General features: G+C 52.8%; 10 protein-coding genes across 10 annotated transcripts; 7 read left to right on the forward strand and 3 right to left on the reverse strand.

Moving 5' to 3' along the window:
• Positions 1–274: 274 nt before the first annotated feature.
• N7468_004671 (cation diffusion facilitator family transporter) lies at positions 275–1,299 on the reverse strand (the record flags this gene model as incomplete). Its single annotated transcript, XM_058473968.1, has 2 exons — positions 275–1,210; positions 1,297–1,299. The coding sequence occupies 2 exons, from the start codon at positions 1,297–1,299 to the stop codon at positions 275–277; spliced, it is 939 nt and encodes a 312-aa protein (XP_058332971.1).
• Positions 1,300–2,071: 772 nt separating this feature from the next.
• Positions 2,072–2,275, forward strand: N7468_004672 (uncharacterized protein; the record flags this gene model as incomplete). Its single annotated transcript, XM_058473969.1, has 1 exon — positions 2,072–2,275. The coding sequence occupies one exon, from the start codon at positions 2,072–2,074 to the stop codon at positions 2,273–2,275; it is 204 nt and encodes a 67-aa protein (XP_058332972.1).
• A 108-nt stretch (positions 2,276–2,383) lies between these two features.
• On the forward strand, positions 2,384–2,740 carry N7468_004673 (uncharacterized protein; the record flags this gene model as incomplete). Its single annotated transcript, XM_058473970.1, has 1 exon — positions 2,384–2,740. The coding sequence occupies one exon, from the start codon at positions 2,384–2,386 to the stop codon at positions 2,738–2,740; it is 357 nt and encodes a 118-aa protein (XP_058332973.1).
• An 892-nt stretch (positions 2,741–3,632) lies between these two features.
• On the reverse strand, positions 3,633–6,574 carry N7468_004674 (uncharacterized protein; the record flags this gene model as incomplete). The annotated part of the gene is made up of 5 exons (XM_058473971.1): positions 3,633–5,146; positions 5,229–5,587; positions 5,650–6,080; positions 6,132–6,339; positions 6,396–6,574. The coding sequence occupies 5 exons, from the start codon at positions 6,572–6,574 to the stop codon at positions 3,633–3,635; spliced, it is 2,691 nt and encodes an 896-aa protein (XP_058332974.1).
• Positions 6,575–7,388: 814 nt separating this feature from the next.
• Positions 7,389–8,924, forward strand: N7468_004675 (uncharacterized protein; the record flags this gene model as incomplete). Its single annotated transcript, XM_058473972.1, has 1 exon — positions 7,389–8,924. One exon carries the CDS (start codon positions 7,389–7,391, stop codon positions 8,922–8,924), a length of 1,536 nt encoding a protein of 511 aa, XP_058332975.1.
• An 871-nt stretch (positions 8,925–9,795) lies between these two features.
• On the forward strand, positions 9,796–11,722 carry N7468_004676 (uncharacterized protein; the record flags this gene model as incomplete). The annotated part of the gene is made up of 2 exons (XM_058473973.1): positions 9,796–10,297; positions 10,482–11,722. 2 exons carry the CDS (start codon positions 9,796–9,798, stop codon positions 11,720–11,722), a joined length of 1,743 nt encoding a protein of 580 aa, XP_058332976.1.
• A 1,185-nt stretch (positions 11,723–12,907) lies between these two features.
• On the forward strand, positions 12,908–15,336 carry N7468_004677 (protein kinase domain-containing protein; the record flags this gene model as incomplete). Its single annotated transcript, XM_058473974.1, has 3 exons — positions 12,908–12,928; positions 12,990–14,813; positions 14,857–15,336. The coding sequence occupies 3 exons, from the start codon at positions 12,908–12,910 to the stop codon at positions 15,334–15,336; spliced, it is 2,325 nt and encodes a 774-aa protein (XP_058332977.1).
• A 354-nt stretch (positions 15,337–15,690) lies between these two features.
• On the reverse strand, positions 15,691–17,145 carry gel6 (putative 1,3-beta-glucanosyltransferase; the record flags this gene model as incomplete). Its single annotated transcript, XM_058473975.1, has 3 exons — positions 15,691–16,692; positions 16,750–16,961; positions 17,013–17,145. 3 exons carry the CDS (start codon positions 17,143–17,145, stop codon positions 15,691–15,693), a joined length of 1,347 nt encoding a protein of 448 aa, XP_058332978.1.
• A 1,880-nt stretch (positions 17,146–19,025) lies between these two features.
• N7468_004679 (uncharacterized protein) lies at positions 19,026–19,901 on the forward strand (the record flags this gene model as incomplete). Its single annotated transcript, XM_058473976.1, has 1 exon — positions 19,026–19,901. One exon carries the CDS (start codon positions 19,026–19,028, stop codon positions 19,899–19,901), a length of 876 nt encoding a protein of 291 aa, XP_058332979.1.
• A 1,825-nt stretch (positions 19,902–21,726) lies between these two features.
• N7468_004680 (uncharacterized protein) lies at positions 21,727–23,507 on the forward strand (the record flags this gene model as incomplete). The annotated part of the gene is made up of 2 exons (XM_058473977.1): positions 21,727–22,408; positions 22,468–23,507. 2 exons carry the CDS (start codon positions 21,727–21,729, stop codon positions 23,505–23,507), a joined length of 1,722 nt encoding a protein of 573 aa, XP_058332980.1.
• Positions 23,508–23,885: the final 378 nt, after the last annotated feature.

A 23,885-nucleotide genomic window follows, 5' to 3' on the forward strand; every position in this document is an offset into this window, starting at 1 on the left:
AATTTGATGCTTGAAACCCCTTTTGGCCCCGTCCATGTCCCAATCGTTCTTCCCTGAAATGTCTATCATTATCGGCCCTGAAGGACTCCTCCAAGTCCTACTTCGCCGTTTCTGTATCCACCTTGCTAGGATCGTTGACGCATTTTTCAAGGACCTTTAGCTGTTGATATCGCCACTCTAAGTCTATCAGCGGGTTTTTCGGTGCTCGGGGATATGCGAAGTTTCTAAAATTCATAGGAATTGTTAGCTGATTTGAACACAAGCCACACAACGATCATACAAAAGGTTTACCGTAGTCAACGTGTACAAAAGCTCGACCGAAACCTTCGACCGTCTCGAGCTTGTCTTGTAGCTCTTGCGAGACATCATGGGCCTCGCGAAGGCTGCACTCAGGTGCCATGACAATGTCCACCTCCACAAACAAATCCTCACCCCAGTGATATGCGCGGACAGTATCGACCTTCAATATTAAATCAGAATGTCGAAGAGTAAGGAACACGATTTCCTGCACTAAGCTGGGAGAGGCTCCTAGTCCGCAGAGCTCCAGAAACTCCGAACGTATAGTGCCGATCCAAGTGACGATAATGACAGAGGCAATAAGCATGGCACTAGCGGGATCAACCCACCATTTCAGCTTAGCGCCAGCCGCAGATGTGAAGATGGCGAATCCATACTCAAAGCAGTCATTGCGGTTGTCCTCCCAAAGCATTTGCAATTGACTACTATATCTCCGAAAGATGAAGCAGTAGATGGCCAAGAAAAGTTTGATGCCGAATCCGCACGCAGCAGCAACAATAGCAGCCACCTCAAATTTTCCAAGCTCATGTGCGCTGCTAGCTAGCGCGCGGATCGATTCGACAACCAGAACCATTGAAACAGCCATTAAAGCAAAGGCAAAGCAGATGTTACCGGCATTGCAGAGTCTCCCTGCGCCAACCGGCCACCGGGTCGAATCGCTGAGCTTCGTGGATTTCCTGTGAAGGTAATCGAGGCCGATGTTACTCACAGCCTCGCAGCAACTCTCTGCCACTGCAGCCCTGCGACGACGATGGTGCCATAGATGGAAAGGTAAATGGCGGCTCTGATATGAAAAGCCGACGTATCCGCTCGATCGTCCAATAGCCGCGTTGAAGTTGGGTCCTCTGCCACCCGGATAAGACGACTGATGTGCAAATTTTGTGTCCTGTGATAGGTATGTGCCCGGCGAGTTCTTCGGTGAGTAAATTTACTCATCACTGATGTGTTTGGCGGGCTGACAAGGGACCTCCGCAGCCCCTCAAGTTCGATATCGCTTACCATAGGGAGTATCCGTGTCGACTGTCCGATAAAACGACTAAAATAGCTAAAGCCGGGCGAATCCAAGCTGGAAAGTGATTATCGCCTGCTCCCTTGTATTTTGGAGGTTGCAGTTGACCATGTAAGGAAAATTGATGATCCTGCCAAGCCGGTAGGAATTTCCTTTATCCGTGTTCTGTCCACGCCTTAAGATTAGTCAGGGTGGGATCTCCTTCGACTGGCTAGATCATTTCTTGGAAGCAAACGACATTTTGATAATGACTCACATGCTAAGGTTGAGAAACAAAGCACGAGTGTCTATAAGATTTTCAAGTTCTGATATACTATTGACCATACTAGGCTGGCTTCAAATAATGTTGTGAGATGCCTAGAGCAGCCAACCATGAAGCTTATCCGGGGCTAGACATTTGGACGCTAGGTTAGTAAGCAATCAAGGGTGAGACTGAGCCGTATGTCCCTTTTTGAGAATCCCCCCCCAGACAGACAGGACGGCAATGATTGCTTTTACCCTCTAGTCTTCCTTGCGCCGGGGGTGTCGAGTGGCAGATCACTTCTGCTTAACCGTTCAGGGACTTCTATATTCAAAAATTACGATGAAGTATGTCCGGATATAGTTTTCTATGATCACCTAGTGTCTGTAGAGTACCTGTACAGTAGAGCACCGAGAGCTTGAGAATGTTGTTATACAAAACTCTCCAATACTTATTGATTTGGAGGATTCCACAAGGGACTCCGGCAGGATTGAAGACATGGCCACAACTGAGGCCGGCAGAAGATGAGCCTGGAAGGCCCCCCAAAGGCGCAGCGAACAGAGCCCCCCTCGACCATCTCTCAAGGGTGGAGTAAGCACGGCGTGCGGCTCGCGCGACTGGAGAAACGCATACCGCATGTAGTGCCACCATGGTGGACGCCACCACTTACCCACATCAACGAATCCGCAGAGGAAGCAGCCAAAGTACACGACACCACGGAGCCATGAACATTACGCATCCTCACCGACGGAAGTGGCATCAACGGCCACGTCGGAGCAGCTGCTGTAACTCCTGCACCACGGGTCAATGGACTCTATACGAAGCGGACTCAGTACATGGGCACATCCTGCACCTCGGCGGTGTACGCGGCAGAGCTCAAAGGATTAGTCCTGGCACTGCAGATAATGCTCGACACACCGCCAGCATACGGTCCTCCCAACAAGCACACCGTTATATTCACCGACAACCAAGCTGCCACCCTTTCCATCCGGAACCCCAAGCACCCGTCTGGACAATACATTTTTGTAGAGGCGATACGAGCGCTTGACGAGGCCGAAGCCAAGGATGGGAGGGGCAGTTTCGTTGGGTTCCAGCACACTTCGGAGTGCTTGGTAACGAGACTGCCGATCAAGCCGCGAAAGAGGCCGCCGGGTCTGATCCTAATGCAAGAGCGAACGCCGAACCGCCGCTAGAACCGGACTCTCTGCGAACACTCATAGCAACCGCCAAATCTACCATTCGCCAAGCGATGAGAAACAAGTGGAAACGTGCTTTCACACTTCGCTTCTAAGGCCATGGCGAGGGTGATTGTGGCCTTGTATGACGAGGTTCGCATAACTTCGGAGCCGAGGAAGACAACAAGTTAGTTTTCTTTCACTAGCGGAAGACTCTGCAACATCCTAATTGTGAAGTAAGAAAAGCCCAAAATCCGGAAGCATCTGCGGACAAAAGATGTACCTGACTCGTCTCCCGGATGCGAATGCCCACGTGTACATCTGCGTCGCACATCTTACTATAGTCATATGCCTTTCTCATCAAACTTGTTTTGCGACGGCATTGTTTTTGGCGTATCAATTTTCTCTTCGAGGAGGAGTAATTAGATGGGGTTGGATTTAGTAGCTATTGCGGGTGGTCGCCTTGCTCTTTGGAGGCGCTATGAATGTGATGTGAATTCACCTGTACTGGAAGGGGAAAGCAAAGAAAGGCGAGCTCTTATAAGACATAGGTCCGTTGTAACAGGAAAAAGCTAAAATGTGCAAAGGGGACATTTCAATTTTTGAACAGACAAAAGACCATGATTATTCTCATAAGGAAAACCGTGGTCTTTTATGCGTTGAGCTCTAGGTGGGCGCAAAGATGGCGCATAGCTGTTGTGGCTTCTCTACGTGATAATAGCCTTCAGCTGTCGAGCCGACCAAAAGCAGGTGAGTGGAGAAAGCAACGCAGAAAAACGGCCTCCGTGCTTAAAATTCGAGTCATTGAATTAGAGGTAGGATCTATAATCTATTGACTATTGAGACATTCTGGCTTGCAACCGAATACTAAAAAAAAGAAAAGAAAGGGAAAAAATTTCAAGACCACAAATCATCGAGCTCGTAATCGCTTTGACCGACGAGGGGTAAGTTTGATAGTGGACGCTTTTATTCTGCCTGGTCGCCCTTTCCCCTTCTGCTCCCCACCAGGCTGCTCTTCTGGGTGCCCGCGTTTTCGAGACGAGCGCGTCGCATGCTGTGATGGAGATCCCAGCTGAGGACCAGGTTCTAGATTTGCCGCCTTTGCTGCTCCCCTCGTCACTCGCCCTGTACAAATCTCCGTCGAGTTTGAATCGGTGCTAGCCACTGGATATCCAGCAGAGGAGGCGGAAATTTCAGTGCTTGGCGGGCAGGTTGATGGCTCCATGACTGTGATAGGACCTGGCTCCATCAATCGAGGGTCAATATTTGCCATGTCAAAATCGAGAGAGGAGGCGGGTGTTTCGGTGCCTTGCCGAGTCTCTGACTCCGTAGACGCGTCTCTGGACGGACCATCGCTAGGGCTAAACTGTGGCATTCTGGGGAGATGACACAATTTAATCTTGATATCGTACTTGTGTTCATTGTTGGCGTGGGCCAGAAACCCGGTGATACTGGCAAATCTGGGAAGATTGCGGCAAGCCTCCCAGTTGCAACTGATTCCGTCGTGTGCATAACACAGATGAGAGTCGATGAGATGACGACGAAGAGAGTCTGGACGGTTGGCAGGAAATCTATGCGGAGGAGGGTTTGACGCCGAGCGACGGGATATACCATAGCAAATGATGCAGACATCTGTTGGGCATCTCTGACTGTCTTCTTCAGGAGGCGAGGATTCCTGTGGCTGTTCTGATGGTTCATCACTCTCGCTGTCGAATTTCCAATCGACACGATTGCCCCGCCTGCTCGGCTCGCAGAGCCTAAGGAGCGCAACCATGTCCTTGGTAACCTGGATGCGACGCGCGAGCAGCTTGTCCTCGTCATAATTCTCCGCTTCAGATCCGTAAAAGTTCTCCACGAGGCGAGCTCGTTCAAGAAAAACGTACTTCGGGGTAGGCAACTCCCAGTCCTCATCGTCAGAACTGCCCGCATCGCATGACTCAACATCAGGCTCGCCAAGAAGCTGTTTGATCTGTCGGTCGACTTCGAGTACCGGTGCGTTGCGGAAATAATCCTTTCTGGCCGTCTCTCGAGTGTCGGTCGCCAAAGCCTTGCGAAGCTTGGTCATTTCTTTGTCAACAGCTTTGTGACGTTGATAAAGGTGTGGAAAGGGCTTCTGGGCGTTCTTCACAGTGCCAGCTAGAGATCGCATCTCCGCCATAAGCTCTCTCTTCTCTCGTTTCAACGCTAGCATTTCTGGATGTCGGCAAATAGCACGTTTAAGTGTGTCGGTAAGCTCCGACGGCGCTAATGGATCCCTCTTCCTGAGCATACTGCCAGCGACGCGCAATAAACCCTCCTGAGGTGGTCGAAGGAGAACAACATGTTGGAGATCACGTCCAATGAACTGTGACTGATAGTGTCTTTCGAATACAGCATCACCCGACTGGCCAAGCACTCTCTGCCGCTCCTGGCTAGTGAAATTCCCTGTCCGCCCCTAGTCAGACCTAATACGAACTCCGTAGAATGGTGGTAAAGTTTCCGAAGATTTGGCACTGGAGTGACTCACGATTGACTTCATTTGCGGCCCAACGGCGAAAATTGTAATGTCCAATATCGTTTTCGAATCGAGCATCTCGACCTAACTCATTCAGTGCCCGTCGACTTGAATCATAAGTCATCGGTAACGACGGGTGAAGCTCATAACCACACGTCGTGCGATCAAAACGGCGAAGGAGAGGCGTGTTAAGAATCTCGGGCTTCCAGCGGAGCGGGAGGGAGGAACTGCGTTTTGGAACTCGGAGCCGCCAAATGAGCTCAGGTGTGAGGTCGGTATTAACAAAGGCTCCATCTCGAAAAGCGAAAGAGATGATCTGAGTGATCGGACAATATGCCAGTTGATAATCGCCGTGCATGAAAAATTTGGTTCTGGCAGTGACTGTCAGTAGTGAATCCGGTGCTCCAGCACTTGAGACTACAACCACACTTACCCATCAGCACCTTCCGGCCGACCCTTCAGGTTACGAAACTCTATGACCGCACAGAGAACGTCACGTTTGCTCTGAGGGTCGCGAAGGTAGAAGAGTTCGATGTCGCGATAGCAGACCGAGTCCGGAAGGTCTGTCACAGGGATGTGCTTTGGAAGATCACTCTGAAAAGTGGGATTTAATTTGCGCTTGCTCAGGGAGGAGTCGCCAGGTAGAGAGGTGTTCTGTGGAAGCAAGACGCCGGGCCGGGTCCCGGTAATTGCGGACCAGAGTTGGATGGTAGCAAATTGGACGATCATACTTCCATGACGGAAAAACCGCGAATGGACCCAGTGATGCCGATAGATCACACAAAAGACATCCACATCTAGAGTATGCTTGTCCTTTGTTCGTCTGGAGATTTTGCGCTCAGCAGGAAATACGCCATTGAGAAACTGTGCTCCAGTGTTAGCCTAATCCCGCACAGAACAGAAGAGCAGCCATACGCGTCGCATCTGCTTATGAATATCGTCATTAACACTGCGGCGGGCGAATAGCTCGAAGTATTGACATAGGCGGCGCCAGTATTCGTCATACGATTGGAGTGCTTTCTTTCGTGACGTCTTAAACATCCAGTCGAAAAAATTCATGTAAATCGCTTGATCTTCCAGCAAAAGATAGTCCACGTAGTCCTGGTTCGATTGAATGCAATATCTATTTCCGCGTTAGTCCCCATATGCAAACCTTTTCATCATCAGGGGAAAACCCACTTCCGCCAGTACCGCTCAACCACGGCGATTCCTATCAGCGTTCTGGGCTTGAAGTTTGGAGGGAGCCATCCAAGACTGCGGAAATGATTCAGTCTGGCTCGAGTTTCCTCGCAAAGGATGGGATCGGTCCAGAACTGGTGCTCATCGACTTGAGCTGGAGGTACGGACACAGGCGCCATGAGGAGAATTCGGAGACAAAGGTCAAGGTTTGGATTCTGTGATAGGAGACTTGGGAGTCAAGTGTGTCGAGGTCGATCGAGGCAGCGGAGGTGGGATGAGAAGGTTGTGTAAAGACCCCCGAGGGAGACGGCAGACGAAGCATCTTATAGCCGCTCGAACAGGCTGGGCGAGAAGGAGGGGGGGTTGGGATGGGATGCAGAGGGGAGCCATTTTCAGCGTCGTTTTGGTCGTCAGTGGAAACGGGGGGAACAATCGTTGAAGTCAAGCGTCAACAAGACAGAGGTGGATGACTAACAGTCCTGGTTGGGTGCAGAATAGGGAGCGGTAGCAGGCAGCAGGCGGTCAAGCGGCGGCTCGCTGTGCAAATTTACGGGTGGAAAGGCGGCCGTTTCTGGCGCCAGAGGCTGTCATTTTCGGCGTCGTTTTCACAGGTCCCTATATTCTAGTTGTAATATTGAGACCTGTTACGGGATCGGGTTAGTATTGCCGTTCCTGGTGCCCCAATAGCCTCTTTTCCCCTCCATAAGCTTGGACACAGATCAAGGTTAGAGAAATCAAATTAGCGCAAGGGGAAAATGACGTGTCGACAGCGCCTACCACCCGCGACGGTTTCTCAAATATCACTGGGCATTGGCGAATGGACTAAGTCATATGATCATGTGCCTTGTGAACAACACCCACATGCCTTGTTCTCCTCCTTTCAAGCTCCTCTCTCTTCCCAGAACATTACCGACACCAGTGCAATAAGAATTGAGCATTCCTCTATTTGACTTAATTTCCTTCGCACTATTCCATTCCTCTTATGACACAAACATGCAAACCCGAATGTGTCCCGACGATGTGGCCTGGGAACAAGCGGAGGAAATATCTGACGATTGGCTGGCTCAATTTCCCGAACATAAGGTCTTGAGACCGATCGGACATTTCATGCTTGATCACAACGGAGGCCATGGGACCGAGTTTGCCATACTCAAAAAAGGGTCTTATAACATCTCGTTGCGATTGAAGGACGGAAATGAAGCCACCATTATCCGGTTGTCGCAGCCCGGCGCCGTCTTATTCCCTGAGGAGAAAGTCGTCAATGAGGTTGCTATAATGCGCTTTCTCATGGACAAGACATCAATACCCATTCCCTTTATTCACCTCTCGGGAACAAAGAACGAGAGCCCCCTCGAACTGAGTCCATTCATTATAATGGATTATATCGAACATGAAACGAAAATGTACGACGCTCTCAATATCCCTGGATGCCCGATAGACGAACGCGGGATGCTAGACCCTGCTATCGACGAAGACAGGCTTGAAATGCTATATGGGCAGCTGGCGGGTATCCTGCTTCAGCTTTCTATCCCCTCTTTACCTCGGATAGGATCTCTTAGCCAGATCGATGACTTCACCTGGGAAGTAACGCGCCGGCCTTTGTCTATGAACATAAATGAACTTGTCCGACTGGGAAGCTTGCCGCGGTCGAAGCTTCCAGATCTATATACTACATTCACTACAACTTCGTCGTATCTCGAAGCTCTCGCGGACCTCAATATTGAGCATCTCGTTCACCAACGAGACGATTCTGTAGAGTCCGCGGATGACTGTCGGCGAAAATTTGTGGCAAGGCGGCTTTTTCGTCAGCTTGCCAGGGACAAGCGCCTCACCAATCCATTACTTGAGGAAGGGCCCTTCAAACTATGGTGTGATGATCTGCGCCCGGCCAACGTACTTCTTCATGATAATCTCCAAATTGCCGGCGTGGTAGACTGGGAATTCACATATGCAGCACCCGCTGAATTTTCTTATGCGCCGCCTTGGTGGTTACTCATTGAGAAGCCTGAGTATTGGTCACAAGGCCTTGAGGACTGGACAAGAGTATTTAATTATCGCCTAAAGACATTCCTTAAGGTGATGAAGGATTATGAACAGAGTGCGATCCAACAGGGTCGGTTGAAGGAGGACCAACGGCTCTCCAATCGTATGTATCAGAGTTGGGAGAGTGGGGATTTCTGGATTGTTTATGCAGTATTGCATAATTTTGCCTTCGATGTAATCTACTGGAAGAAGATTGACCCACGCTTTTTCGGGCCTACTGAGAACCCCGAGGAAGCATGGAAAGAGAGACTCGACCTCCTGGACGATCAGGAAAAGGATGAGATGGAACAATTGGTGGCACGAAAGCTGAAAGAGATGGAAACAAGGACTCTTGCATGGGACCCAGATGAATATACGTTGGCTTTCTATCGGCAATTGAAGGAACGGAAGGAAAAGGCACATGAAGGAAAGTCGGAAACGACAGAAGCAGATAGAGTCAAAGAGGTCGACAACGGATCAGAAAGCTGTACCGGAAGACCTGGCTAAGTGGATGTTGTAAGGAATGAAACCAGAATATTTCTCACGCACTGCAATAATGTTCTATCATTACGTACAGTATTCCTACACCCATATTGACAGGTCCTTCCTAGACTGCTCTTGTAGTTCACCCAAGGCGGTGTTTTTAGCATGCGGGTTCACTTGCAAAGCAGCGATTGTGTAAGACGGGGCTATCGACAGTACAGCCGCATGTGTCTACAGTCGGTACCTTCAGTATCCTCTGATTTTACGTTTGGCAGAGTATATGTTAGGAATGTATACTGTAGACTTTATTGATATACGTGGAATAATAATCAGCACCTAACCTCGCTTTACCCTTATGAACAAGTACAAGTACATTCACACTACTATGTAATGGGAACGTTCTTGACTCGAGTTAGAAAAGCTACACTCGTCAATGCTATTAAGACCCTCCACAAAATCAGCCCTGAAAGCCGCTGGAAACGCAAACTTTATGGCCCGGGCCGCTCGGGCTTATTTTGGACCTTCGGCTTTAATTTCAGGTTCCCGACACGAGCTTCGCTGAATTGCGCGTGATTGGCCCTGAGCCCTGCGGAATACGATTCCCCCTTCAAACATCAACTTTTTCCTCTTTTAGGTTTAGGCAGGGTAAGCACCAGCGACAGGGCAGAAGATCCTGCGGCTAAGCCTACTCAGCTTGGTGGATCAGTAATCTCCAAATCTCGTATTACAGGGGGTTGTTCAAGACTAGCGCAGGAAACATATTCCATTGGCTTTTAGAGACTGGGGAGAATTCAGCCGGGAAATACTTTCACGTTCTTTATAACCCAAAGGGTTTTCTCTCGACGGTGAGGCTCTAGTCTCCAGTCGAGGTAGAGGTATTATAGGCATTTCCACCATGACATATGGAATGCGGCCCCGAATGGCGTGGTCGGCGCTTTTTGCCTTTGCCGTAGGTTCTCTGGCAGCTGCGATTCCACGCAATTCAGCGTCCACGCTTCCAGCGGGCGTAACGTATGACCCGGCGACGAAGTTGTTGTGTTCCCCGACCTCGTGGACAGATGTCGCGTCCTTCTTCCTGGGGAATTATCTGTCCCATGCGGCGACCGTGGTTGTCTATCCTGGCGAGCCAGTATGGATTGTTGTCTTCAACATGGTGCTAGCCATTTTGTTCCCCTCTATGGGGCTGGGCCGAGGAATCTTGGCTATCAGGAGCGCGGCAGCGCTGTACAAGGACCCTATTCATCAGGCGACAAGGTCTCGTGCGGTGTGCATGGTGGTTCGCGCTCCTAACTGGAGGCCCAGGGCGGGGCAGGTAGTGCGGTCTCTGGCATTTGTTTCGAAAGAGCGGGCTGGCGACTATATTCACCTTGATGGATACAATGGATATGGCGATATAAGTAAGAAGCACGATGCCGGGGAGATTTGTTTGGATGCACCGAGCTGACGTCTTTCAAGGACACGATAAGAAAAAACTGGATGAGCTTGTCAAAGAGATGTTAGCTTCCCTGTCCTTGAGTTTGATGCGTCGTACTAACCAATGCTTATCCAGGAAGGAATACCCTAAGCCCATAGAGTTCAGAGTCCAGTCTCCGCCATGGCTGCACCAAAGTGCTGATGAATCCCGCATGGAGATTGTGGGCAGAGGATACCAAGTGTTTGGAACCTACCAGCTTCCCCCTGGTTACGAGCTGGCTTATGTGCCACAAAACGCTGTCGTGACTCCGATTTCGAGAATCAACCATCCAGACCTTGCCGGCGATCCACCCAAGTACCTCTTGACCTCCAACTACAGCTTTGCGTCTGCGTTGGTAGCCATTATCCAAATTGTCTACGCGTCGGCGACCCTGTACCGATCACGAGGAGGCCAGGTGCAGCAATATGGCTACGCAGCCTTTGGGTTCACGGTCCTTCCCTACCTGATCATGTCATTTGTCAACTTGCTCGGAAACATGGTGACCCCTCGGTATTCAACAATCTACCTAGTTCATTCTGAAATCATGGATGAGGCCATGGACAGAGGCGGCTTTTTTGAGGGTGTCGTGGGTAGCGTCGAGCCGACCCCGTTGCCAGTCGAAGACATGTTTGTTTTCGGGGCTTCCTTTGACGAATCAAGTGGTACATTTTCATCAAAGACGGTGGGAAAGCTTTACATGCCCGGTGATATGGAGCCAATCGAAATTGAACACGAAGTCTCGTCCCCTGATCGCTGCGCATCCGTTGTTGCACAGCCACCCCCAACCACCAAGGATTTGAGCCTTCCATCAGATACATCCACTGAGGTGGTCGGAGGAAAGGACGTGCTACAGCAAACAAAGGAAGTGCAAATTGAGTCACAAGACGAGGAGAAGGTCCCTTTGATCCTCTGTCCGAACTGCCACCATTTCCAAGTCGCCGAAAGAAACAGGCCCATTACTCGACCCAGCTGGAACAAAGCCCATGGCACCAGGACGAGTATCGGCGTTCTCATGCTCCGCTTGTTCATCGGGGCGTTGCCCCTGATCGTAATTGGAACAATGTCCCACTTTAAAGCCGGATCCAGCACCACTGCCCAGCGAGGGTGGATTCTGTCGTGGCTTGTGGTTGGCATGTCCATCATTGGTAACCCTTATTTTGGCAATTATGTGATATCAAGCGTAGCGTTGCTCGATAAGGACCGGCGCAGTCTTTGGCATTCGGGCAAGAACCACTCGTTGACGACGCATTTGCTTAATGTCCTAATTACTGGTCTCCTCTCGGCTGCATTGGCTACGTCGGCCGTTGGTGGGTTCGTGGTTGTTGCCCAGATGCTTCGAAACTATGGTTCATGTTCTCTCCTGGGCTAAGGGCAGTGGAGATAGCCGCAGATAGGGACAAAATAGCCTGGAATAGCCGCCACCCCTTAATTTTTACCGTTTCGACACGCTACACCATCTTGCGTATGAGAAATTTAGCCCTGGCAAAAGATTTGTGGTCGCATGGCTGGACGCCACACGCGCCCCTGATTCCACTTGGCCTCGGGGTAAAGTCGGAGGTCCCGAATATACACAGTGTACGTCGTAGCACCGGAAGTGTTAAGATTCAATAGATAGGACAGCCATCTGCAGGTCTATTACTCGTCACAGCCTAGTTTAGGCAAGCAACACAGATCAATGCTTAACTAGCGCAGGGACCTTCGTTGTCGGGCCTGGTGATGAGCCCTGCCCTTACTTGGCGGGGCAATGTGACTAGAGCAGATCATTCGACAGTTTTGGTCTAGAGTACAATAGATTGGCAAATGTTATCATCTCGGAGGAGTGTTCCGCGTGTTCCGCGCAAGAGTATACCGGCTTTCTTTGAGCTTCGGGTACGCCCCATGGGCAAGCAGGGTTTTCGAGTTAAAAGGCTCTTATGCTTCATTAGTCTACGACCTCATGTACACGGCGTAGCTCACGAAACAAAGCTCCATCTCCACAGCCATGTGAATGGGCAGATCTCCGAAAACCCGAGGAACACCCTAGGGGCTAGCCCCGGTAGAATGGAGACCAGAGTATTGGGTAGGGCTAGGCCGTCGATCTCCATATCATCGTTTTTGATGATCTCCGTGTCTTCCATGCGGGTCAGTTAACACTACCAGGCACCAGGAACATCGACGTCGGCCAGTGAATTCCATTGAAGGCTCAATTATCGAACGTCCCCCTAACCGTAACTGCGTCAATAGCTCTTCTGTGGATGAGATGGAAAGTGACGGCAGCTGTCAGGTGGAGATCGCCCCGCTTATCTCGGCTGCGTTCAAAAACTCCCAGAGATAAGCAGACGCGGTCAGATTGGCCAGGCTGCAGCCTCGCAGTTTTGCTTCTGATGGTTCTCCCCACGCGATTAATCCATTTTTGGGTCATCGCCGCCTTCCGACTGGCGCCCATCTGGCCCCAGACTGACGTCCTTGGAACTGCCACCTGCGCGGGCCGTTCTTCGGACTATCGACTGGCTCTGAGCCTCCCCTTACGGAAGCAAAAGATAAGCATGGCGCCCACCAGTCAGGACTCTCACCCATGGCGCCCATTAAGCATTTCGTGGACTGGGCCCTGCAGCGATAAACCCTGAGAAACTCTATAGTTTCTCGTGACATCGTAGCTTATAGCCGGTGTCCTCCTCGGCCAGAAATGCCCCCCCCTCCTCCTGCGGAACAATGCCATTGTCATGGCCCAACCAGAGATCACCTCCCTGTGGTGGCCGGAAGAGCGCATCAAGGCCACTTTGGACACCAAGTTCATCGTTGATCGGATCCGGCCGGAAAATGTGTCCCGGCTGTTCGATCTCCCCAAATGGGGCGAGGGGTTGACGAGCGAAACCTACATGGAATGGATTCTCCTCAAGGCGGGCCGGCTCTTCCTCATCCTCGATTCCCTGGGAATCCCCGATCGAATCTTCGCCCTCGTCGACGAGTCGTGTGACGATGACGACTTGCCTATCGCAGAGCAGAATGTCGACCGCCTACCATTGTCCCCTGATGGAAACGACCCCGCACTGGACTCCAAGTTCTTCCACGCACAATGGCGCTTCTGCGTACGTGGCATTGGGGAAGGCGAACATGTCATCTACTCGAGCAACGAGGGCGTCCCGGTCGAGGTGTATCGCACCTTGACCCACAACGACCTGCAGGGTCGTGATGATACCGCAGACAAGGTCATTCTTGCTGGGCCGACCTGCCGCGTGTTCCTGCGCACGCAGGTCCAGGTTGGGGGTGCACCGCATTTCTTTTCGGCCGACGAGGTGCTTGCGGAGATTCGAGCCCTGCGCAAGCTGGCGCATCCGCATCTGATCTCGCTCTATGCATCATACTTCACCGACAATACCGTCTGTGCGCTCTTCACTGGCGCCGAGACAGCGCGCACTCTACATACCTTTGTGACGGACGAGCCTCTATCCTTCAAACGTCTCCCGAAGGAAGAGCGCCGCCAGACCCTGATTAGGTGGCCACACTGTCTAAGCTCTGCGCTAGCTTGGCTACATGCGCAAGGCTGTCCACACGGCGCAATCCGGCCATCTAACATTCTGATAGACGTCAACCACCAAGTCTGTCTCGGTCAATTCCAAGCTCTCGACTCGCTCTTAGCTCCACCCCGAGTGAACGACCTTGAGGCATACCAATACTCAGCTCCAGAACGCTGGGTTCGTGCAACACCCGTAGTCCAACCCACCACCACCGCTCCAGCACGTACCATGCTTCCATCCGGCGGCCGTACCGCACACCGCAGAAAACCAGCCAAACTGGCTCTCGCAACCCTAGACGGAAGCCCTCCTTCTTCACCGGACAACTTCGCCCCTCCACGCCCCGACTCCGCCGCCTCGAAGGGCACAGTCATCCGCATCGGTCTCCCAGGCTCCCCGACCCGCTTCTCCTGGGCCTTCTCCTCCTCCTCATCCTCCTCCGCTGCCTCCATTTCGGGCCCCGGCGAGAGGACCTCCCAAGCGCCAAAATCTCGCAGCATCTGGTCCAAGATGCCGCGCGGCCTCATCCCAGCTCCGTCAATCACCTCCGCCTCGACGTCCTCCTCTTCGTCCTCCTGCTACTCCTCGTCAATAACGTCACCCACCTTCCCACCCCCACCTTCCCCTTCAACCTCGACCCCGACCCCGACCTCGACCTCGACCTCGACCTCAGCCCCGACCCACACAACCTACCAACCAGCCTCCAGCCCCGCCCCCTCAGACCTCTTCTCCCTCGCAGCCGTCATCCTCGACATCCTCACCCACCTCTGCAAACGCTCGCACTCCTCCTTCACCTCCCACCGCTCCGCCCGCAACCGCTCTGCCGGCCGCGGCGGCGGCATGGCCGACGCCTCCTTCCACCTCGCCCGGAACGCCGTGCAGGTGCAATCCTGGATCGCGCTGCTGGAAGGCGACGCGCTGAAACGCTGCCGGCGCGACCGCGACAGCGACCGCGCGTTCTATGCCGTCCCGCGGATGCTCATGGTGCTGCGGGCGATGCTCAGCTCAGGAGCCGGAGAAACGGCCCAGCGCGCGGCGGGTGCAGAAGTCGTTCGCTGCCGCGCTGGGGAAGGTCCCGGCCCCTCGGGCAGGGGACGGGGCTGCGGGGATTCCGTTGCATTGTGCTTTGCCGCAGAAGGAGAAGGAGGCGGTGAAGGAGAGGAGGGAGCAGAGGGAGCAGAGGGCTTTGAAGAGTAGAGGTAGGAGGAATGAAACGTTGGACACGGAGCGGGGAGCGACAGCGACGCCGGAGGGTCACGTTGGTGGTTCTTCGGAGTCGATGTCGGAGTTCGAGTTTGGGTTCTCAGATGGGCGCAGTGATAGCGGGACGAATTTTGATGATCAGATCGGGGACAGCTCCGGACTTGAGGAGGAGGATGTCGATCTTGATGGGATTGTGGAGATCGATCGCCTGTCGCCGCAATTGTCGCTTCCTGATCTTGATGTTCACATTAGTGGGATTGAGGCCCTCGCGGTCCATGATAAGTAGAGGTGTCTACTTGGCCCTTCCTTTTTATGTCTCCTTTGTTGTGGTGGGAAACTAGTGTACGAGTATACGTTTTTGGTGGGAACATGGGACGGGTGATTTATGTCGATCATCCATGGATTCATTTTCTGTAGAACTAATAATCATGTCGTTTACGGTATACACCCGTGTATGTGTGTGATCCAAACTCGCAGAGTCCAAAGGCATGCCAGCTGCTCACCCTAGAGCAGATAAGAAACCCAGTTAAGAAGAGAGATCAAAACAAAGGAAAAAAAAAAAGGAATCTATCTAAGAGAAAACTAGTATTACAATGTCCTCGAGATAGGACCGATGTCGATCTATCGGATCCAGAGACACTCAAAGCCACAAAGCAATAACTCCAAATATGCTGGACAGAGCCAGAGAAGCGGCCAGCAAACGCTCAGTGGCAGGGTTGGTGACACCGATCATGGGACTGGCGCCGTTCTCGGTGGTCGTAGCGCTGGAGCGGGTGGCAGTCTGGCTGCCACTGGAACCTGAGCTTCCAGAGCTTCCAGTCTCGGTGGCAGTTTGACCGTTGTATGCCTCTCCAATGGTCGGCAGCGGTGCCTTGGGGTCAACAGCCCAGCCACCAGAGGTAGAGGCAGGGCACTCGACTGCCTTGATACTGGCAGTGGACTTGCGGTACTCCGACAGAGCGATACCGGTCGGGCTCGCCTTCGCCCACTGGGACTTAAGGTTGTTGAAATCCGGCTGCACGGGAGATGGGGTACCTTGGCGAGTATAACCCTCCTCCACAATCGTGTTGGTTGCAGGGCCAGCAACAGACGGGCCGTAGCTGATCAGACCATAGTCATTGGTCTCTTCAATCCACTCGTAGATGATAGAGCCTGACCAGGTGTCTTCCATCTCGGTGCCAAAGATAGCAGCTTGGTCGTCAAAGCTGCGAGGCGTAGGCTGATTGCAGCCAGTCTCCGAGAAGAAGATGGGGATGTTGTAGCCGGTGGCATTCTTCTGCAGCTGGTCGTATCCGGAAGTTGTGTAGCTGGAATCACCACACCATTCATAGGCGTTCAGCGAATAGAAGTCCAGACGGTCTGCAGCCTTGTCGGAGCAAGCCAGGTAGTTCTGGAGCATGGGTCGCAAAGCAGGAATGTCAGCCGCCGAGTAACCGACGGGGATCTCACGGTAGCCCTTCTGGTCACGGTAGGCCTTGATGTCGCGGGCAGCAGCCAAGACGAAGGGAGCGGCATGGGATCCTTCTGCGGTAGTCAGAACCTCGTTACCGACGAAGACACCGGCAGTGTTGTCAAACTGCTGGAACTCATCGAGAACCTCCTTGAAACGGTCGAACTGAGTCTGATTCCAGTGGGGGTTGGTCTGTGGCAAGTCAGATTTTCGCCGCGTGTCTCAGATAAGAGGCTGAAAATAGCTTACCTGTTCGATCTGGGTGGTGAAGGTGTCCAGATCGACGAATAGATAAATGCCCGCATCAGCGAAGGCGGACATGCAAGCCTTGTGGTTCGCCGTGGGGTCGACGTGGTATACGCGGATGGCGTTGGCGCCCAGCTCGGACATACGAACGATATCACGCTTGCATTGGGCCTCGTCAATCAACGGGTCGTCGGGAGTGAGCTGATAGGCAATGCCTGGGAGCTGTCAGCAGGGGAGAAACACCGTACCGAAGTACTCAGGCGTACCCTTGATGTAGTACTGGGTTCCGTTCTCAAAAAAGAACTTCGATCCGACAGCCTCAATGTGAGGCACAGCGCTCACGGCAGCCGCCTGCAAGCCAGCCAGCAGCAGAGGAGCTAGAACTGCCGAGGAAAACATAACGGAACAGAAAAAGATAGGGCGTATTTTTGGAATTCGTAACACGCAAAGGACCAATAACCAAATCTCCGTCTCGAAGGAAACCAAACCGGTGGAACGATACAAAAGAAGACTAAACGAATGTCTTGCAAAGGGAAAAAAAAAAGAATCAAGACAACGAAAGAGTCCTGTTCAGCAGGTGCGACTGCCAGGGAGATTAAAAAAGTTGAGAGACATGGGGCAGCAGCGTTTGTAGGCTTGGCAACTCCTTGAGAATGTCGCTCATTGGAGCAGCAGAGCTGGCGGACTCCGTGTTCGCTGGTTTCTAGATTGCAGTGCCAGCTTAGCGTGAGACTGTGGGGCCCTAGTAGCCAAGTTTTGGGGGGCTTTCGCTACATGACACCGGTCGCGAGTGGTGACTGGCTTGAAGTTAAGAGGGTTTGGAGGAAACGATCTGGAGTTGTCAACTATGAAAGAAAATCCCGAGTTTAATATCTCCAGATCTGGTATTATCACGGTGGGTGCATTCAAAATCCAGCGCCCAATGATTCGGTGCTACAAAATCTCCACGCGGAGCCAACCGTTGGATCCAGCCCTAACCCCAACTCCCACGCGTGTTTATCATTTGCCTCTTCCAGAACCCCCCCCCCCGGGAAGCTTTCTTGCAGGAGGGGAATACATGCTTGTACATGATTAGCGCCATCTTGGAAGCATATCGCTAGCTTGGCCCCGGTTGGACCTCAACTTTTCGCCCCAACGGCACAGAAATCAAGGATTCTAGCGATAGCCCGTCCACGAGCAGACGATCGCGCGACCGATGGGGACTTGGACCCTAATGAGCCCGGAGTCTGCCGATAAACGGGACTTACTATTTTCACCGGGCAGACCACGCCGTTGTGACGCTAGTCTACGATACCTTCACTATGTGGTATAAAACTTCTCGTAAATCTACGAGGGCACGCCTACTCCGTAGACTGATGACGATCCAGCAGGATACCGATCGGGAGGCCTGGCGATGCATCGGGTGTCCGATCAGGGTCACCATCTGCTTTTGGCCGTGACTTTTTTTTTCTTTCGGCTTCGAGGACCCCTTTTTTTCCGTCTCCACTCCCTCCAGTCGGCAATGATACGCTCGTTCAAGCCACAGACTTCCCCGATCAGCGGTCAGATAGCGTTACCGAGTTATCGCCCGTGGTCGAGCTACTAACCTTGGGCCGCCATGCCGATTAGAAGCCTGCAACAGCGCCCGTATCAGAAGAATCCTCGTGTCGGAGTGGGAATCAAATAAGATAGGCTGGCGCCCTTTCCGCAGTTCGGACATCACCGCGGAAGACTACAAGAGTACAAGGGATAGAGAGTGCACATAAGGGCTTCAAGCGACAGGAGCAGGACGGAGGTACGGAGTACAGGATAGACTTCACGATAACAAAAAGGGGTGCTCCAGTGCGACTCTATCTATAGTCAAAGCCTCCAGACCCTGAAAAAGAGGCAGTCCAGACCCTGCTACCCTCCCATCCACGCTCCACTCTCTCCACTTGTCTCCCTCATTCCGACGTCATCTGCCAATCATAGTAGCTGCTGCAACTGTGTTCGTCAGCAGTGGGGCGAGTCCATTGCGATCGACTGTGTGTCTGCTCTAGAGTCTTACCCGGATGGGGGAGGCAAAAAGGTCCTAGCGATCTGCGGCCATCCTGCTCGTTCTCATGACGTTTCCCCTCAAAAGGGGGTTCAATAATAAAAGCCCGCATCCGGCTTGAATATCTCCCCACTTTAACCTTTTTTTTTTTCGACCGGTATTTCCTATATTTCAGGTCTCCCTTTTCTTGCATGATCGCGTCTAGACCTGCGGCATGGTCTAATTTGGGGGTTCCAATTTATTGAAGTTATATCTACTCTCCACCATGTCGACCTCCAAAACCCCATGTCCCTTCCGCATCTCGCCTCGCGATCAAATGGCGATAGAGTACAACGAAGCCTTCCGGGCCATGCGTGAGCAGCTGCGCCGCCAGGACTGTGGTATGGAAGGCCCCAGCTTCTGCCAGCACCACCAAGCGACTTGTTCCCCCGCCGACCAAGAGGCCTTCCGTCTGCACCGCGATATCATCCACACCCTCCTCGTTCCTCTTTTCCTGATCAACCACAACGCGGAACGCATTGCAGCCCGTGTTTTGCCGAACAAGAAAGTCGCAGAGCCAGAGCGTGCTTTTCGCGGCGAAGCTCGCAGCGCCTTCGCATGGCTTCACTGCATCTTGGTGGAAGAACACGATTGGTACCTCACCGCGCGGTGCCCGACCTGTATTGTTCTACACGTTCTCCACTCCGAGCCCACCATCCGCTTCGTAACGGTGGCCGCACAACTCGCAGGGCCCCTGTCCGGCTTCGCTCCATGGCTTGCAGCACTTGAGACGGCCGTCCTGGAGGATCCTTTCTGGGGCGACGGCTTCTGGCCTGAGATCGAAGAACGTGCTTCGCGTTTGACCGAGGGTGTGAAGCAGCTCGTCCACCAGTGCCACGAGCTCCGTACCTCTCTCGACAGTCCCACCTGTGCGATGCCTTCACGAGCGAAGGCAGCCACCCCTGTCTACGAACGTTCAACCCCTTGCAATATTGCCATCAAGCCCTCTAGCTTTGCGCGCAAGCAGGTGAGGCTGAGCCGGGAAGAACAACGGTACCGTTCTTCCTTGGTCTGGAACGCGTGGAACTGCTCGCGAGAAATGCGTGAGCCTTTGGGCGGAAGCGCTCCCACTCAAGCTCGTCGGCGCTCAATGACCTCTTGAAGCTTCTACAGAAACCCAGATCTATCCCGTAGACTGGGCCTCGTATCATCTCTTACACAATGGGCTTCGGTCCACAATCCATCTTCCGTGCGCACGACGGAAACCCTCGTGATGTCTACCAGGTATCTCATCTATACAGGACACTCTACGACACTGCTCCGAAGCTGCCGAGTGATCCAGAGAACCGACCACGAAATGTAAGGGTTCCGTCACCGATCCTCTTGATTCATTCCGGGTTCTTCTCCCGCACCCAGGGAAAACCCCGCCTGGTTATTTGGTTAGACTTCACAAAAAAGAGTCAATTCCACGTCATATAGTGACGGCACATGAACCCGGAATCATGGGAAGGGTCTACATGTCTTCCGAGCCAGTTGGGCCTGCATGAAAAGCATGGTCGCACGGCATTAAAAGGGCGAGGACGTGGGTCCAACGCAATCCAGCGCGGGCTGGGTAACTCTGTCTTAGTGGTCCATAGCTGAATGGTCATAATATTAATTATAATCCTCATACATCATATCCCGAGCCTTGGCTCTCCTTGAATCTAGTAGGGAACAAGATCCGACCGTTGAAACGGTCGAAGTCGAGTTGACGCGGTTAAGCGGAGTGGCAAGATCACACTTTACCTGCGACCAAAGTGGACCCCCCGGGGGAGATACCTGGAGATAAAATGGACTGCGAACCAGATCTGGATAATACGAGTTTGTCGAATCATGGTCCCGTCGCCCGTACCCGTGCAATGATCTGAGGGTCCGTACGTCTGGGTTGGCCCATAGAAGCCCAGAGCTGAATTCTCTAAGTAGCTTTACTGGGGCTGGAGGGCGACCCCCTCAGTGGCAACAGCCCGGAAACAGCGTCTAGAACGCCAAGCACGACCCGTACCGGGTCCTTGGCTCGAAGGTGCACGTCATGGGCGAGCTACGCAGTAAGTCCCCAGTACTCCGTACTCCCTGTGCGCTTGACAGGCCTTGGGCTGGCACGGCCAAAAGTACTTACCCCGGTGATCAGCCTGGGGCTACTAGGGGATCGGACGCTCGTCTCTGGTGGGATCGCCTACACGACAGGAATTTTCCAGATGGAATGCGGGCGATCAGGCACTCTAGTAGATCCGGTACAAGTAATGAAAGGACCCTGAAAGGCAGCATGCAGAATCGACCAGTATGAAAATAATCAAATACGATATGAAAACTCATCAACCCGATGCACCGCCCGGAATGATCGCCCCATCGCAGTGGAGCCCGTGATGCACAGTCCGCCAATAAATTCTCGTTCTGGCACGGAAAAGTGGCCGATGAAGTCTAGACTCGCTGCACATTTTTAGTGACCAGTGGTGACCCTCCAGAGTCTCTAGGGCCCCCTCCCCTTTGGTGTTTAATCTCTAGCGCTTCGTTTCCCCTCTCTTTGGCGTACATGATACCAGATTCCGACTCCAAAAAGAAATTATAGTGCCAATAGTATTTAGAAGGGAAAAGGGGAGGGCGGAGAAGGGGGGGGGGCAAAGAAAAGGAAATTATCCTCGCGTAAGGAACCGATGACTCGACGACTCGATGGAGGTCTAGAACGCCAGTCTGGGCCACAGTCTGGCCTGACTTTGCCTGAGCCCCCTCGTACTGGGTACCTCTGCCTCGCGCCAAACCTCCATATTCTAGCCCTGTATCCGGTACTCCCTTCGCCGTGTATCCGCCAATTTCCAAGCTCCCCTTACCGCTGGCCTCTCTTTTCTTCTCTTCTTTCCCACCCCTCTTTCTTCCTTCCTGGTTTGGCTACAGTCCTTTTCTGATCTGGCTGCAATGGACGATACTGGCCTGACTCCCTCCACGACCTAACAATGCAATCAACCATATCCACCATTAAAGTCGATCCTGAACGGCGTCTATCGCAATACTCCCTGCCGGACTCCTCTGCCCAGAACCTGTCCCAACCACACGCACAACATCCAGCCAAGCTCCGTCGTCGAGCCTCTCAAGGATCTCTGCGGACCAAACCCTCGCCCGTTTCTCGTTTCTTGTCCAAGGGCAGTGTGGCCGTCCACTTCCCGTCGTGGGAGCATCGCAGCTCCTCCCCCGGCACGCCCTTCCGGGTAGAGTCTCGAAATCGGTCCGCAGACTCTCGTCTGCGTTTGTCCACCACCGTGTCTCGCGGGCCGAGACCGTTGACGGCTTCCTCCACTTCTTCCAGTTCTTCCAACTCCTCCTGGACATCGGCTGCATTCCAGGAATACCCCACCACTCTTCCTCCCACGCCTCCGGATGACGATAGTCCTGTTGCGTGGAACCCGCGATCAGAGATGCTTGTATTTGACACCCACAAGCATCCAGGCCCGCCTATGATGCACGACGGCCCCGGAATGGATACCCCGGCGGCGACCGGCCCTTCAGATACTCTCAGCAGTCCATCCGATGGCCTGTCTCATGGATCCTCGAGTTCTGGAGGGAGCCCAGGTCCACACGATGAAATGGATTGCCAGCAAGATGGGGGATCGTACTTGGATCATGGAATCAACGTCACTGGTGGGTGAACCGGGTGATTCCAACTCCTCTGAGACAAGAGTCGCTAACAGACAATGTAGTCTCATCGTTACGGTATTCCAACCCGCGGGGCGAGGCAGTGAAGATCGTTTCCCAAACTCTACCATATCCACGAACATCGGACCAGTCGATATCGTTGCCACGGAATGATAGTGTTTTCCGCTCAATAGTCCAGGCTGTACACAACCATCTTCAGCCTGGTCAATCTCCCTATATCAACGTTACCCACGCCGTCCCCGAACAGTTTAGTCTGTCAAACCTACCTCACTCCCCACCAAGCACACCGCGTTCTCCAACATCCGCAGATGAGTACTTCAACGCCACCATTTTCTCGAGCGCCGCGGTTGTAGGAGCGTATCATGATTTCCGCGGTCCACTCCAACGCCAGGTCGCCCACACCCCGATGCCTATCGTCCCTCCCCACAGCGTTCACATTTCGGTCCTTGAGCGGTATCTCCCTCCTGCCTCTGCTCAGGAATATCGAGATGTCTTCTGTCCCACACGCCCATCTTTCCTCGTCGATCGCATGTGTGAATTGTCGCCAAGCGGTGGCACTCTGCTTTTCATATACCCAACCAAGAAAGGTGCTTCGACATTCAAGTCTCAGTACTTGGGCCCTATCTTAGATCCACTGCTGCGACAATTAGTTGTGGTCAATGGGCTATCGGCCGATGTGGGTCGGTACCTGGGCAAATTGACTACTGTGTCCCAGATGGATGACTTCGCCACCATGAAGGCGAACATTGTCACCCTTTGCGAGGCTCTGAGCTCGCCCTCATCACGGTTCCATGTTGCTGATTCCGGTCGATCCAACGCCCAGCTCGATCGGAGCCTCTGGGCCGAGTGGTTCATTCACCAGGAAAAGGCCCGGATGAAGGAAGCCCTCAGAGAGTACTGGCAGAACAACCGACGGCCACCGGTGAAGAACTCGGGTGGCTTGATGTCGGACAACAAGGAAGTGACCTCGGCCATGCTCCTCAGCGAGATCTTCGATGGCATCCGCAAACGCCGCTATGGCGAAGACAGCGAACCCCTCGAAGGCGTCGAGCTGGGCGTGTTCATCATCCAGCGAACAAACTGAAGCCCGCCTTGAGCCTTCAAAGGCCTGCTGATGTTGCACCAGCATTGCCCCCCTTCCCCCCTAAAAACATCCTCTTCCTTTCGCCCCACCCTCTTTTGACCATATCGTGATTTTAAAAATAGTACCCCCTCTACAGTCCCTACCTCGACTGTAATGACATCCCATCAGACTCAGCCTGGTGTCCCCGGAGTTGGATCCCGCTTTGTTGAATTATTTCGGTCTTGATTGAGCGCGTCCTGCATTGTTGCTTTGGCCGGATGAAAATGACGTGAATACCCATGATGTTGATTCTCATGTTTTGGCGAAGGATCTCATGATCTGTTCCTCTTTAATAATTTTTTTTTTCTTATTCTCTCACCCGGTTACGGATGATATACA

This window comes from Penicillium chermesinum (genome assembly GCF_028974085.1).
Source record: "Penicillium chermesinum strain IBT 19713 chromosome Unknown utg000003l:1.0-5111272.0:1.0-5115320.0, whole genome shotgun sequence".
NCBI lineage: Eukaryota > Fungi > Ascomycota > Eurotiomycetes > Eurotiales > Aspergillaceae > Penicillium > Penicillium chermesinum.